This window comes from Talpa europaea (assembly GCF_964194135.1).
Source record: "Talpa europaea genome assembly, chromosome: 15".
Classification (NCBI taxonomy): domain Eukaryota; kingdom Metazoa; phylum Chordata; class Mammalia; order Eulipotyphla; family Talpidae; genus Talpa; species Talpa europaea.
The window spans coordinates 50,941,163-50,954,160 of record NC_140083.1 but is presented as its reverse complement, the minus strand read 5'-3'; the positions used below and the strand labels follow the sequence as shown (position 1 = coordinate 50,954,160).

The 12,998-nt window shown below is 43.4% G+C and overlaps 1 protein-coding gene across 1 annotated transcript in view; it reads left to right on the top strand.

Moving 5' to 3' along the window:
* PPFIBP1 (PPFIA binding protein 1) overlaps nt 1–12,998 on the top strand; it is a gene marked incomplete at both ends in the record, with an annotated part of 45,278 nt that overhangs the window by 14,607 nt on the left and 17,673 nt on the right. The window contains 5 exons of the mRNA XM_084256280.1: nt 1,318–1,379; nt 4,782–4,866; nt 5,734–5,888; nt 11,398–11,513; nt 12,042–12,098. Of these exons, the coding sequence (XP_084112406.1) occupies nt 1,318–1,379; nt 4,782–4,866; nt 5,734–5,888; nt 11,398–11,513; nt 12,042–12,098 (475 nt within the window). The remainder of the gene's footprint in view (nt 1–1,317; nt 1,380–4,781; nt 4,867–5,733; nt 5,889–11,397; nt 11,514–12,041; nt 12,099–12,998) is intronic.

Here is a 12,998-nt window from a genome sequence, read left to right as displayed (position 1 = left end):
GGTTAACAGGCCGGAGGAAAGAGCAGAGAGAAGGGCTTGCAGGTTTTCTCTGATGCAGACCTGAGAAGGGGCCGAATCATTCCTGCAGCATAGAGAGGATCCTTGGCATGCTCTTTCCTCCAGATCCTGGGCTCTTAAGTCAAGGGATTTTGCCCTTCACACTGAAAGGAGGTTCCTAGAGAATGTACCTTAATGGAAAATGTTCACTCAGTTCTGAGAGATGCACCACTCTTTGAAAGAAATATCTGGCGTAGTTTTTATTTTTCTCAGAAGCAGGTGACTTGAGCTACATTTTTCTGTTCAATTATTTTAATTTGTGACCATTTTAGGTTGGCTTTCCATCTTTAAAACGCTGGTTATTTACTTCTAGTGAAAGTATCATGCTTTGGGGCCTCCCTGGTGGTGCAGGCAGTTGAGTGCAGTGCTGTGAAGCTGTCTGCAGCCTCTGCAGTGTGGGTTCGATCCTGGCCGGCCGGGGAGAAACCCACATGGCGCGGCAGACCTCTCCTGTCTCATCCGCTGCTCCCCTCAGCAGTGTATTTCAGTCAGTCTTGCCTGTTCTGTTCCCTCTCTGTCTTCGGTGAATCCTCTCACCCTCCCACACATGTGGCCTATATCCTGGTTCTTGTATAAATAAATATATCTTTTTTTAAAAAAAAAGAAAGTATCAAGTATCATGTTTTTGTTTGAATATTGATTTTTAAGGAAAAATCACATTCAACTTGCTTTGGTCCCTTTGTTTTAAAATTTGTGTGACTGTAACATTGGAATGAAGCTTATAGATGAAGCAAAGCACTTCCAGTCCTTCTGTGTGACCCCCCGGCCCACTTCTCGGCATGACCTCCCATGTACACGTCACCTCCATCAGGTTCTTAACCTTCATGTCTCCGCCCGCTTGTTGCCGGGCATCATTTTCTGTGCTTTCATCATCACATCCCCCCAGTGTCTTCGCCCGCCACCCCAGAGGCTGCTGTTTGAAAGCTACCTGCTTTTGTAGCAGCAGCACTAAAATGACCTTCCTGTCAGCACGCCACTTTCGCCGTTGCTTTGGGAGAGAGCAGTTAATGCTTTCCTTCCCATCTTGTCTTCTTTCTGGAATGATGACTCTGCCTGTGAGATAAAGGCACTCATTTTTCAGGTTTTCCCTAAAAGGGAATCTGGCTACTGAATGGTCCGCGTGCCTTTGAGACATGAAAGCACACGATCGGCCATTAACATCATCACCTAAGCCACTTCCACCCCAGCATCAGTAGTTGCTGGTCACTGTTGTACTTGTTCATGAAACTAACCTGTGACTTGATGTTGTGATATTTTCAGATATTGAAGTTCAAAAAATGAAAAAGGCGATGGAGTCTTTGATGGCAGCCAATGAAGAAAAGGTATCTGGATGGAAGTGAGATGCTTGCTTGACTGCGTGTAGCACCACGTTGTCACTCCAAGCACTTTCCCGTCCTGTCCTGCTTTGCCAGGAGTGTCCCCTCCCACAGGGGTAGTGGAGCTGCAGGAGGCCAAACATGTGGGGATGGGGACCAGTAGCCCCGCCTCACTGGGAACCACCCCCTCCCCAACCTGGGAATCCAGAGCTTGTCCATACCATCAGATCAGGTCCTCTATCCAGATGAAAGAAAGAACACAGTCCTAGCATGTCCTTTCTGGGGCCCTGGCATCTGGACCACCGTGTGTGAAGTGTGCCTCGTTGCTGTGCAGTTTCTTCTTTGTACCTGCCGCTTCCCCCCAGGGGCTATCTCTGGTCTCCTGCAAAGTGATGTACCAGGAGTCAGCACAGACTTCGTGATGGCCCCTGACCCTTAGGCCACATCGTGGGAGGCCTATCCCCAGATGCCTCTCCTTACTTTGCCAGCTGAGAGTGGGGCCGCTCTGGACGTGCTCCTATATGCAGCCGTGCACACAGCGGGTAGCCTCTGCTGCTTCAGCTCCTCTCTTCAGATCTGCTCTCCCTGTGTGCCCCGAATAAATAGAACACAGAGGTGTTTTCCCAAGAAAAGCTAACTGTAAGGAAGTGAATACCAGCCAGTGTCACAGAACTCCAGCTTGACCATTTTTCCCCACCCTATGTTTTCATGATCCTCGCCTGTTGCTCTGTTTTTCTTACCTCTGTATCTAGCTTTGCCTCTCATCCTCTTCATTTGTTCTTTACTCCATAGATATAAATTCACTGTCTGACCTACCAAGCCACACATGGGTTTATTTTCGTCAGTCTTTCCAGTTGTCGGATAAAATGAGGGGCCCTTAGTGGGCTTCCTCTCCCCCCTCAAAAAAAGATTGAAATCCATTTGGTTTTAATTTCTCTCCCTCAAAAACAACAACAAATAAAACTGTGAAAGGAGGGCTAGCTAGGTGCCCAGACTTCTCTGGGGGCCCCCAGAGTGCTAGAACTACCAGTGCTTCCAGGAAGCTTCAAAGAGGACATATTTGAGCAAATTCTGAGGAAAAGCAAGAGTAGTTCATCAGGAAATGGAAGTTTCCGAAGGACAAAGACTCAATAAGCTGAAACATGTCAGAACCAAGGCTTGAAACAGACCAGTGCTAGGAAAGTTCCAGAGCACGAGGTAGAGGGGCTGTATTGGGCTTTAGTGAGATGGTGCGTAGTTTGGCCTTCAGGCCAAGTTAATGATTGGGGACCTTACTTTGCAGAGCTTGGGCAGTGATGTAATGGAGTTGCCGCTTTATATAGTGAACTCTGGTAGCTTCGAGGTGCACATAAGGGAGAGAGAACAGAACAGTAAATAGGCTGTTAAAATAGTCTAGGTGAGTGGTGACACAGCGGTTGAGCGCTGGGTTGCGAAGCTGCCCGCAGCCTCTGCGGCGCCGGTTCGATCCCCAGCTGCTCCCCGGCCACTGGAGAAGGGTCCTGCGTGGTGCGCAGACCTCTCCTGCCGCCCGCTGCTCCCCTCAGCAGTGTACTTCGGTCCTTCTGCCTGCTCTGCTCTCCGCTCTGGCTCTGGTGAATTCTCTCACCCTCCTGCGCTTCTGACTGTACCCAGTGCTTGTATGTATAAACAAACAAATAAATAAATAAATCTTAAAAAAAAAATAGTCCAGGTGAGAAATGAAGGGCTGAAATAAGGCAATGCTGTGAAGGGGTAAGAAGGGAAGAGATTTTAGAGAAATTTACAGGTTGACAAGATGTTTAAATTGTTGAATTTGAAAGTTAGTTTCTGATTTGGGCAACTGGGTGAATGATGGTGGGATTCTCCAGGGAATCCAAGTAGAGGCTCAAGTATTAGGGGCAAATAATGAGCTCAGTTTGAGATGTCCTTGTTGTGTTCATGGGACATATAGATGGAGATTTCTCATAGAAAATTGGAAAATGAATGTCACTTTTTGGATTAATGTAGAATTAAAGATTGGCAAGGAGTGATCCCCATCCACTTTTGTAGAAACAGATAATCGTCAGTTGGTGGGAGCTAAACTATAATTCATATGTCAGTTGTCTTTGTCTCCATGACGAATCACGTTTATTATTTCTCCTCTTCCTGTGGGCGGGCTTAACTGATCTCTGAGTTTGCTGGCAGCTGGGATGGAACTGGATAGTTCAGGAGGTTGTGACTCATTTGTATGGTGATCAGCACACAGCTGATCTGCGCTATGCTGTATGGCCCCAGCTGGGATGGCGTCTCTATACGCTATCTTCTCCTGTATCTTCAGAGAGCCTCAGGGTTCCCTAGGACCACAGGAGAGGGCAATTCCCAATGGGCAGGTACCTCCTGCTTAAGCCATATTTGGCGATGTCCCATAGGCCAGGCAAATCACATGACCAAGGACAGAGTCAATGTGGGAGTAGCTCAGGAGGCCATTTTTGTGACTTACCCCAGTGAGTATCTGGCAAGGAAGAGATTCAAGGGCAAAAACTTTATAGTCAGGGTTGGGTAGATAGTGGGAGGTGACTAAAATGAGATATCTGTCTGGCCAGGGGATTAAGAAATCAAAACGAAATTAAAGAGTAGAGAGAAAAGTGGAAGAAGCAAAGAATGGGGTAAGCCAGGTTGCCATCTAGAGGTCAAATTAGAAAAAGGATGGAAAATGTCCGTTGCTTTTACTTAAAAAAAAAAAAGAAAGAAAGAAAGAAGGAAGGAAGGAAGGAAGGAAGGAAGGAAGGAAGGAAGGAAGGAAGGAAGGAAGGAAGGAAGGAAGGAAGGAAGGAAGGAAGGAAGGAAGGAAGGAAGGAAGGAAGGAAGGAAGGAAGGAAGGAAGGAAGGAAGGAAGGAAGGAAGGAAGGAAAGAAGGAAAGAAGGAAAGAAGGAAAGAAGGAAAGAAGGAAAGAAGGAAAGAAAGAAAGAAAGAAAGAAAGAAAAAAGTCCCCATGACTGACTGAGGCAACTTTTATGGAGGGTTTAAGAAGGGAAACTCCACTGAGGCAACTTTTATGGAGGGTTTAAGAAGGGAAACTCCAGATGTGGTTAATGACGGCTGATAAAGACAGCAGGAACTGATCTTTCTTTCAAGAAGACATATAAGCCAGAGAGGAGAGTAATCAAAGTTGACTTTTTTGGTGCTTTTTGTTTTGTATCTTATTACCTTGTTTTGTTTTTGTTTTTTAAAGATGGCAGCTGAAGGATAGGATCTCTAAATTTAGAGGTACTTTTTCTATATCTCTGATGTACGTAGGAAAACTATTCTAGATATTACCAGTTTTACTAAAGTTTAGACGTATGCTTTGAATAATGTAAATAATTCACGTCTACTTATTCTTTGTGTCACAATTAATGTTGACTATTTTAAAATCACAGTATTAAAGATAATCATTTATTTATTAATAGGATCGGAAAATAGAAGATCTTCGACAGTGCCTGAACAGGTACAAGAAAATGCAAGATACAGGGGTGCTGGCCCAAGGTAAAAAAGGTAGCATAGCTCTAAAAGTTTTTCTATATTACTTGGTTTTAAGTGACTATGAACTTTTACATTTGGCCTCAGTTTCTTTCACAACACGAGCATGTCCATTACCCCAGTTAGCTAACTCATTCGTGCAGCAGTATTTTTGGACATCTGTTCTCTCCCTTAAAGTGGGTAGACGAGTACTCTGCAGATTGGTTGGTTAAAGAGGGTCTCTTGAAGGAGTTGATTCAATAGCATTTCAAAGTGAGCAAATGCATGCACAAGAGCCTAGGGGTAAGAAGAACTTGATGAGTCTAAGAAGGAAAAAGATATCCACTGGTGAGATAAAATGGGGTGATACAGGAGACCCAGGCATACAAGGTGGGGAGGTGGGCTTTTATTTCAGCCCAGAGAGCTCATAGGATAGTCGTGACAAGCTCCTCTATAGGGAGGAAAAACCTGTCATTTCCTGTAACTAGATTATGTTGTAAAACATTTGGAAAATAGAGAAAAGGAGTAAGGAATAATTGCATTGGCCTGATCACCTTGGACATTTTCATGTATTTTTTAGTAACTAAAAGGAGTTGTGGTTAACTATGTGGAGTAGCATATATTTTCATAAATCTTAGAAAATTGTCATGTTCCAATGAAGAGTAATATAAACTGTGGTTTCTCACTACTAAGTATAACTATTAACAAATAGTTAATCCTCACACAACACTGGTTATCTCTCATTCATGACATTTTCTTTAGCGGTGCCAGGAAAAATTGACTCTGATTTTTGATGATCACAAAAAATGGAACCTTCAATGTCATTGGGCTTCTTAGCTTCTTCCAAAAGTGAGGTTCCAAGGAAAAACTGCTTTTGTCCCCTCCTGCTGTGTCTTTACCTAGGCCAAGATGGAAACTACGAAGATCTCCTCTCTTCCAGCTCCTTCTCCACTTTGCTGGATGTGCAGGGTTTTAGTGATCTGGAGAAAAGTCTGTCCTCCACCCCCGTGATGGGATCTCCCAGCCGCGACCCATTTAACACAAGTGTTTCAGAAGAGGTATATATATGTCTAGTATTTTCTTCCTATTGAAGAGACTGTCTAGAAAATAGAAGGTCTTTTGAGAATGTGAGAGCCATGAGGTTTTTGCCTGGCTTGGTTACTGTCTTGGTTTGTCCTGGCCGTTTTGTGTTCTCTAGGTCTTTATTTGAAAGGTATGTTTTCCATCCTCTCTTTAATAAATAAATGCCTTGGGCAATGTCAGAATTGCTTATATAATCCAGGCAATGCGTATGAATTCCTTGGAGAGATAGATGTCATAGTGACTTGACATTGAAATTACAGTCCACTTGTGAAAGAAAAAGTCAGATATAAATAAAGTAAGGGTGCAGTGATATTATATAAGTTGATTTGAATTACTTCTGCTGGTGACTGTGAGGAACCATAAGCTTCATTTAGCAAGCTGAGGGTTGTGCACTGTACATTGCCTGGGTGCTCCCAAACCTGAAGTCAGTCAATGAATTGATCTACAAGTATGGTTCTGGCAAAGCCAGTAAGAAAGGGACAGCTGTGACGGACACCACGGCGACTGCCTCATATCTTGGCAAATGTGGTGTCCACCTGGAGTATCTGACTCGCAAGATCTGTAGCACTGGAAAAGCTTCAAGAAGGAGACAGCTGGGCCTCCCCGGTGGCGCAGCAGTTGAGCGCTGGGTTGCGAAGCTGCCCACGGCCTCTGCGGCGCCGGTTCGATCCCCAGCTGCTCCCCGGCCACCGGAGGAGAGTCCCACATGGCGCGCAGACCTCTCCTGCCGCCCGCTGCTCCCCTCAGCAGTGTACTTCGTCCTTCTGCCTGCTCTGCTCCCAGCTCTGCTCTGGTGAATTCTCTCACCCTCCCACGCTTCTGACTGTACCCAGTGCATGTATAAACAAACAAACAAAAACAAATAAATAAAACATGCCTCTAAAAAAAAATAAATAAAAAATAAAATACCCCCCCCCAAAAAAAAAGGAGACAGCTCCCCATGACCTTTCAAATGACCTTTCTGCAAGGTGGAAAAAAGAAAAAGACTACCTATTTTGTAGAAGATAGAGATGCTGGTGACAAGCATGACCTGACCAGCAGGCTTCATGGAAGGGTGAGCTCAGGTGTCTGCCATGATTATTTTTGTAATCTGGTTAAGTTAGTAAACAATGACTGCTTGCAAATTAGAGGGGAAAAAAAGGTAATATAAAAAAAAAATTTCCTCTTATGTTGCTAGACTTGGAAAAAGCAACTGGTGGGGAATAAATAGTCTTAACCTCATTCATTTTACTTTCGCCTCAGACTGGGGCTTGAGTTTTCTCAAGATGCATGGTTGGAGGCTGGCCGTTTGCTGGGATGTCTACTGAGACTCTGGCAGACTTGCAGGGGATGGCCCTACAAACTTCCTCCTGGTGCATAAGGGTGAACATCCCCAGAAGAGGAACTGACCAGTTGGTATCACTTTTTGACATGTCTTAGAAGACTCGTAGTCACGGGCCCACCCAGATTCAAGGAAAAGAAACAGGGACCCTACCTCCCCCTATTACTCCTCCTGTGGATCACTTCTTTAATCCAAGATGAACCCAGCAGCCTCTGGAAAGAATCCATGCTGTAAGGGAACCGCAAGCCAAATGGTTGCCCCATGAAGAAGTCAGTGACTTGGTCTCTGAGGTTCCCAGCTGCACTCATTCACACTTGTTCAGAATTTGAATTCCTATGGTCCTCTCCTACATTCTTTGTTGGTGGGCGGGGCTGGGAGTCTCCCTACACATAAACTGACGCTCGTCTTAGATCACTGTTGTAATGAGACAGCAGCCAGGATATGTTGCCATATCTTGCCTGTTCTCAAATCTTCCTTGGGATAGAAATAGGTCTTCAAGTTCTCATCATATTGGAAATCTTTGACCTCCACATTTAGGGCTCCCTACACACACCCTGCTCCCCCCACACTCCCCTTTGATGAACACTGATGCTATCACATTGCAAGAATAACAGGAATGATGAGGTTACTAGTGCAACCATAGTGATCTGCTTTTCCACACTTTGGGTGTAACACTTTACATCCTTTTTCCATGCAGAATGCCCGCCGCCTGCCCTCTCTGTAGGCCCCTTGCCTAGTTAGGCATTAGCACCCCAGGATCCAGATCAGCCCTGGGTATCAGTGAAGCCCCTCAGACACATTTCCTTGGGTGTAGCTTCAAACACCTGGGAATTTAAGGATGAGCTCTCTGTTCCCCGCCCCCCAGCCCCCAACCCACAGACAGTGGTGGAATAGGGACGGTGTATCTGCTCCAGATACTCCCACTAAAGAAAAGAGGGAAATTGAAAACATGTGCGGTGTCCCTTGTCCACAGCCAGTCTAAAATCCATCCAGATGTGTGTTGCTACTTCCTTAATTTGGGCCTGTCCCCTGTGCTCGGGCTCTTCCTTCCTAGCCAGCCTGCCTTTTCTGCAAGGAGAGTTCTGCATTTGCAGACAAGTCTTCTGTAAAATGTCCGTGTGGGTCCAGAGGCTTCTTTCCATTTTCTACTAGGTGAGTCCTTTTCAGACTCACTTAGTGGAATAATTTTAAATGTTTGGAATTTCTTATGAATCCATTTATAATGTCCTGCATTCAGTGAAAACATGTCCACAGACATCTTCACAATTAGCCTGTTTCTACCCTTGGCTCCCTTTGAGGCCTCTCTGGGGTATCCCTTTACTCATGGAGTTTTTGTTGCTTTCGAAGGACTCAGTAAGGTGGCAGTACCTTCAGTAGTCCTGGGGTCTTGACCAAGATTACACTGGGGGTCCATCTTGGGTCTGTTTTCCTGAAAGCCACTGTGCTGGGTCTTTGCCCTGGAACAGTCTCTTAATTTGAAGACAGTGTGCCACCTGGAGTCACTAGCTTTAGGGAACAGTTTCCCTTTTGAACTGGATAGTCTTGGTTCTCTGACATTTAAGAGCCCCTTGATCGCTTGTCCCTCCTCTAGCATTTTTTCATAGGCAATGAGAGAAGGACCACATGGCATCTTATCATACCTCTTGCTACTTATCTGTATGGAACTTGCATTGAATGGAGATGAATTCAGGGAGAAAGCAATTCACATTTCTCCCTTAAATGTAAGAGAGGGCTTATATGCAACCTGAATAAGGAATTACTTAAGAAATACAGAGTATTTTAGAGTAAAAAAAAAAAAACAACCCTCATGGTTAAGTATCTCTTTATACTAGAGGGGAAAAAAATTACTTGTCACAGTCAATGAGTGTGACATAGAGGGGCTGCCGTTATGTGTACACTACACCCAGGTAATGTCACATCCTTACAAAAAGTCTTTGCTGTGTCAAAAGTAGTTGAATGACAGGTCTTTCTTTTGGAAAAAGAATGATTTGATGAAGACTGAGGGTGTTCAGCAACATTTCAAACGAAAAGCCAGGAGGGAACTTTGAGTTTGCAGGCCCAAAAGTTTGAAAGGAAACTAAGAAAATGGGTTACAATAAAAAAAAATGGGAAGAAGAGCTAAATAGACATTTCTCCAAAGAAGACATTGATGGCCAGTAGGCACATGAAAAAATGATCAGTGTTACTTAATAGGGAAACACAGATAAAAACACAATGCAATAGACCATGGGTGAGAATGGTCCACGTCAGAAAGACCAGAAACAACAAGTATTGGGGAGTATGTGGAGAAAGAGGAACCCTTGTACACTGTTACTGGGAACGTAGACTAGTGCAGCCCCTATGGGAAATGGTGTGGTGATTCCTTGAAGAACTAAAAATGGAAATAACCTTCCCATCCAGCAATACCCCTGCTGGGTATTTACCCAAAGACTTGTTGATGAAAAGACTTGAGCCCACCTATATTCCTAACAGCATTATTAATAATAGCCAAGGCATGGAATTGACCTCAGGGCCCACTGACAAGTGATACATAAAGATGTCACAGAATCTGTACTCAGTGGAATACTACTCAACTGTTAATGAGATGAAATAGTGCATTTTGGGGCAAAACAAATGCATCTTGAAGTGATTCTGCTAAGTGAAATAATTCAGAAAGTGAAAGACAGTTACTGGATGGTTTCACCATTTGTGGAATATAAATAACCAACGAAAATAAACTGGCAGAGTACAATATAAATTCTTCTTAACCTCTGTGAAAAATATACTGGTTCCAGAAGGGAGGAAGAGAGAGGTAGGGGATTAACACTGGAGATTCAGTGGAGGGTGAGTGAAGCAAGGGCACATGTGGGGGTATGAGGTAGTGCTCCCCAGATTATATCATTAAGTAAACAATTGGCAAGTCAATAAAATTTGAATTTAAAGAAATGGGTCAGTTTGTTAGCGTAGCTACTTTCCCCCACTAGGATTGGAAACTCAAGATGTAAAAGCTTCAGGAAACAGGGATGATGGCTAAGTCAACTGCCCAGTAATGATTATGAAAATTCAGACCAAAAAAAAAAAAAAAAAGATGCAGAAGTAATCTCCTATTTTATAACAAGCTGATATAACCAGCATGAATGATGAATGAACAGAAATCAAGTTGAATGTCTTGCTTATTGGAGGAAGTCACCTTTGTGAGCAGAGGACTGCTCTATGAACTACAGATACAAGATTTCAGGATGGCTGGAGCTCGGAGTGGATATTTAGAGGCAGGGGCAGGTTGGGCTCAGCCATATGTGGCTATGGGGGTCATTTAAAACGATTAGTACTTGGTTGGCATTTAGACTTCAGAAGTGAACAGCTGTCACTTACCAGTTTACATGCATAAGTGAGTTCAGTAATGTGAGTGTTAATTGTTTTTTGTCTTTTTTTTTACTGGAGTTATTTTTTTTTTTAAAGTTCCCATGTGTTAGTTTACAGTGTGCAATCCAAGTACTCTGTGGTTGTCAAAAATCCTTAAAACCAGAGGATAAAATTTCACAAGGTTCATTTCACAAGGCATTGGTTTGGGGAAATCATATTCCATCTTCTGTCATCAATAATGATGTTTTAGTAGTGTATTATTATTGGCACAAGTGTTTCAAATGGTGGCCACAGAGTACATCACCGTTCTTTTTGATCACATTTTTCATCATATGGTTCAGTAAGGTAGGTAACTTTTCCACCTAGAGAAAAATAAACTAGCCCCACCACTGTTCTTTACTAGCCTTGTGGTAGAAATCAAAGTAAAATAGTGCTTTGTTTATGAGACGTGGTACCCACATCTCATCTTAAATCCTTGTCACTCTGTCGGGGAGGCATTGCCATCCTCGTTTTGCAAAGGAGAGAACTGATGCCCAGAGTTGACATTTCAACAGGGCTTAACATTGGTAGGACTCACTACTAACTGGAATGTAAGTTCATGATTTATGTCTCCATCCCAATATGCAGTGTCTTATTCAGATCCAGATTTTAAAATTACTTTTCTCCGGAATGTTTACTCTGATGAGCCCTTCTAGATGTTTGTATCCTGGGATCATTTTTATAAATATAAGAATAGAGTTCTAGACACAGGTATGTGGAATCATATTCACTTCATCGTCATTTGGTGGGTGAATTTCTGACTTTTTATTCTTCTTTTACAGTTCCACAGCAGCATATTGCAAGTTTCTATCTCTTCACCACTGCCGGCAGCAAAAGGTTTACAAACTCCTGAAAAAACACAATTGCCTCCTAAACCGGATACTTCACCCGATGAGAAGTATGTAATTTGTGACCTCATGTTGCAATGTAGTTCAATGATGTAGATCAACCTAAAAAGCAAGGATGCCTTGCATTTGTTTACATACATAATTCTGACCCAGAGGAGCAGCAGACATGAAGGCATGTGTGAGGGACCTTGTTCTGTATTATTGAAATACAAGGTGTGAAGCAGGGGAGGAGCAGGACATGAGGGAGGAGGTTGCAGGCAGAATAGCCAGAGTCTTGTGGCCGATGCTGTTTAGGAGATGGCTCTGAAGGAGGCAGAAGAGTGGTATTGTAATTTCTCCATTGGCAAAGAGAAGTTGGGAGAGCATGTTTCCAAATAAATTCCCTAATCTTAAAATTAGACTGAAATACAATAGAATAGACTGTCACACACACAAAAAGCAAAACTAGCTTCCCTTGCACAATTTTTTATTTCTGCACAGAATTTTGCTTTGTTTTTGTTTCGACAGTTTGTTTAGGATATAACCATATGGTCTTTTATTGATGAAGTGCATATATAATTTTTTTTTTCATGTTTTAGTGATGGAAAGACAGTCCTTGGTGCAGCTGTCGAAAGCCAGCGGAACGATAGTCTTTCGTAAGTTGTGTTGTATTGAATGTGAAAAATGTGGTTGAGGGCCTCCCCTGGTGACACAGCGGTTGAGCACTGGGCTGCGAAGCTGCCCGCAGCCTCTGCAGTGCCAGTTCAATTCCCTGCTGCCAGCAAGGGTCCCACATGGCACGCAGACCTCTCCTGCCACACCTGCTGCCCCCCTCAGCAGTGTATTTCGTCCATCTGCCTGTTTTGTTCCCCTCTCTGGCTCTGGTGAATTCTCTCACCCTCCTGCGCTTCTGACTGTATCCAGTGTTTGTATAAATAAAATATATATATTAAAAAAAAATAAAAAAAAAAGAAAAATGTGGTTGATATTCAGGGGAGAGAGGAAGCTCCTGTTACACTAATCATGACCTTGTAGAAAGTAAATGACTGGGCCCTGAATAAGTAAATGCAGTTGTAGAGATTGGGTGGGGTGGAGGCAGGGTAGTGTGTAAGTTCAAAAAATCCTTGCTCATTTCACATTATTCACACCAAGCTTCTGCAGGTCCTTAGCTTTTCTTCATCCGTCTGCATGTGAATTCAGCACTTCTAATGTCTTTTTTTCTACTGATACATATTTTGAATCTAGCAAGAAAAAAAATCTTAGAGAGCGATGTAGTGATTTTTTTTGCATTTTGGATTTAATAAATTGACTTCACATCAATTTTTATCTAAGTTAAAGTCTGGATCCAATTAGGGAAATCTATTTTTTTTTTTAAAGATTTATTTATTTAGATTTATTTATTTACACAAGCACTGGGTACAGTCAGAAGCGCGGGAGGGTGAGAGAACTCACCAGAGGCAGAGCAGGAAGCAGAGCAGGCAGAAGGACCGAAGCACACCGCTGAAGGGAGCAGCGGGCGGCAGGAGAGGTCTGCGCGCCATGTGGGACCCTCCTCA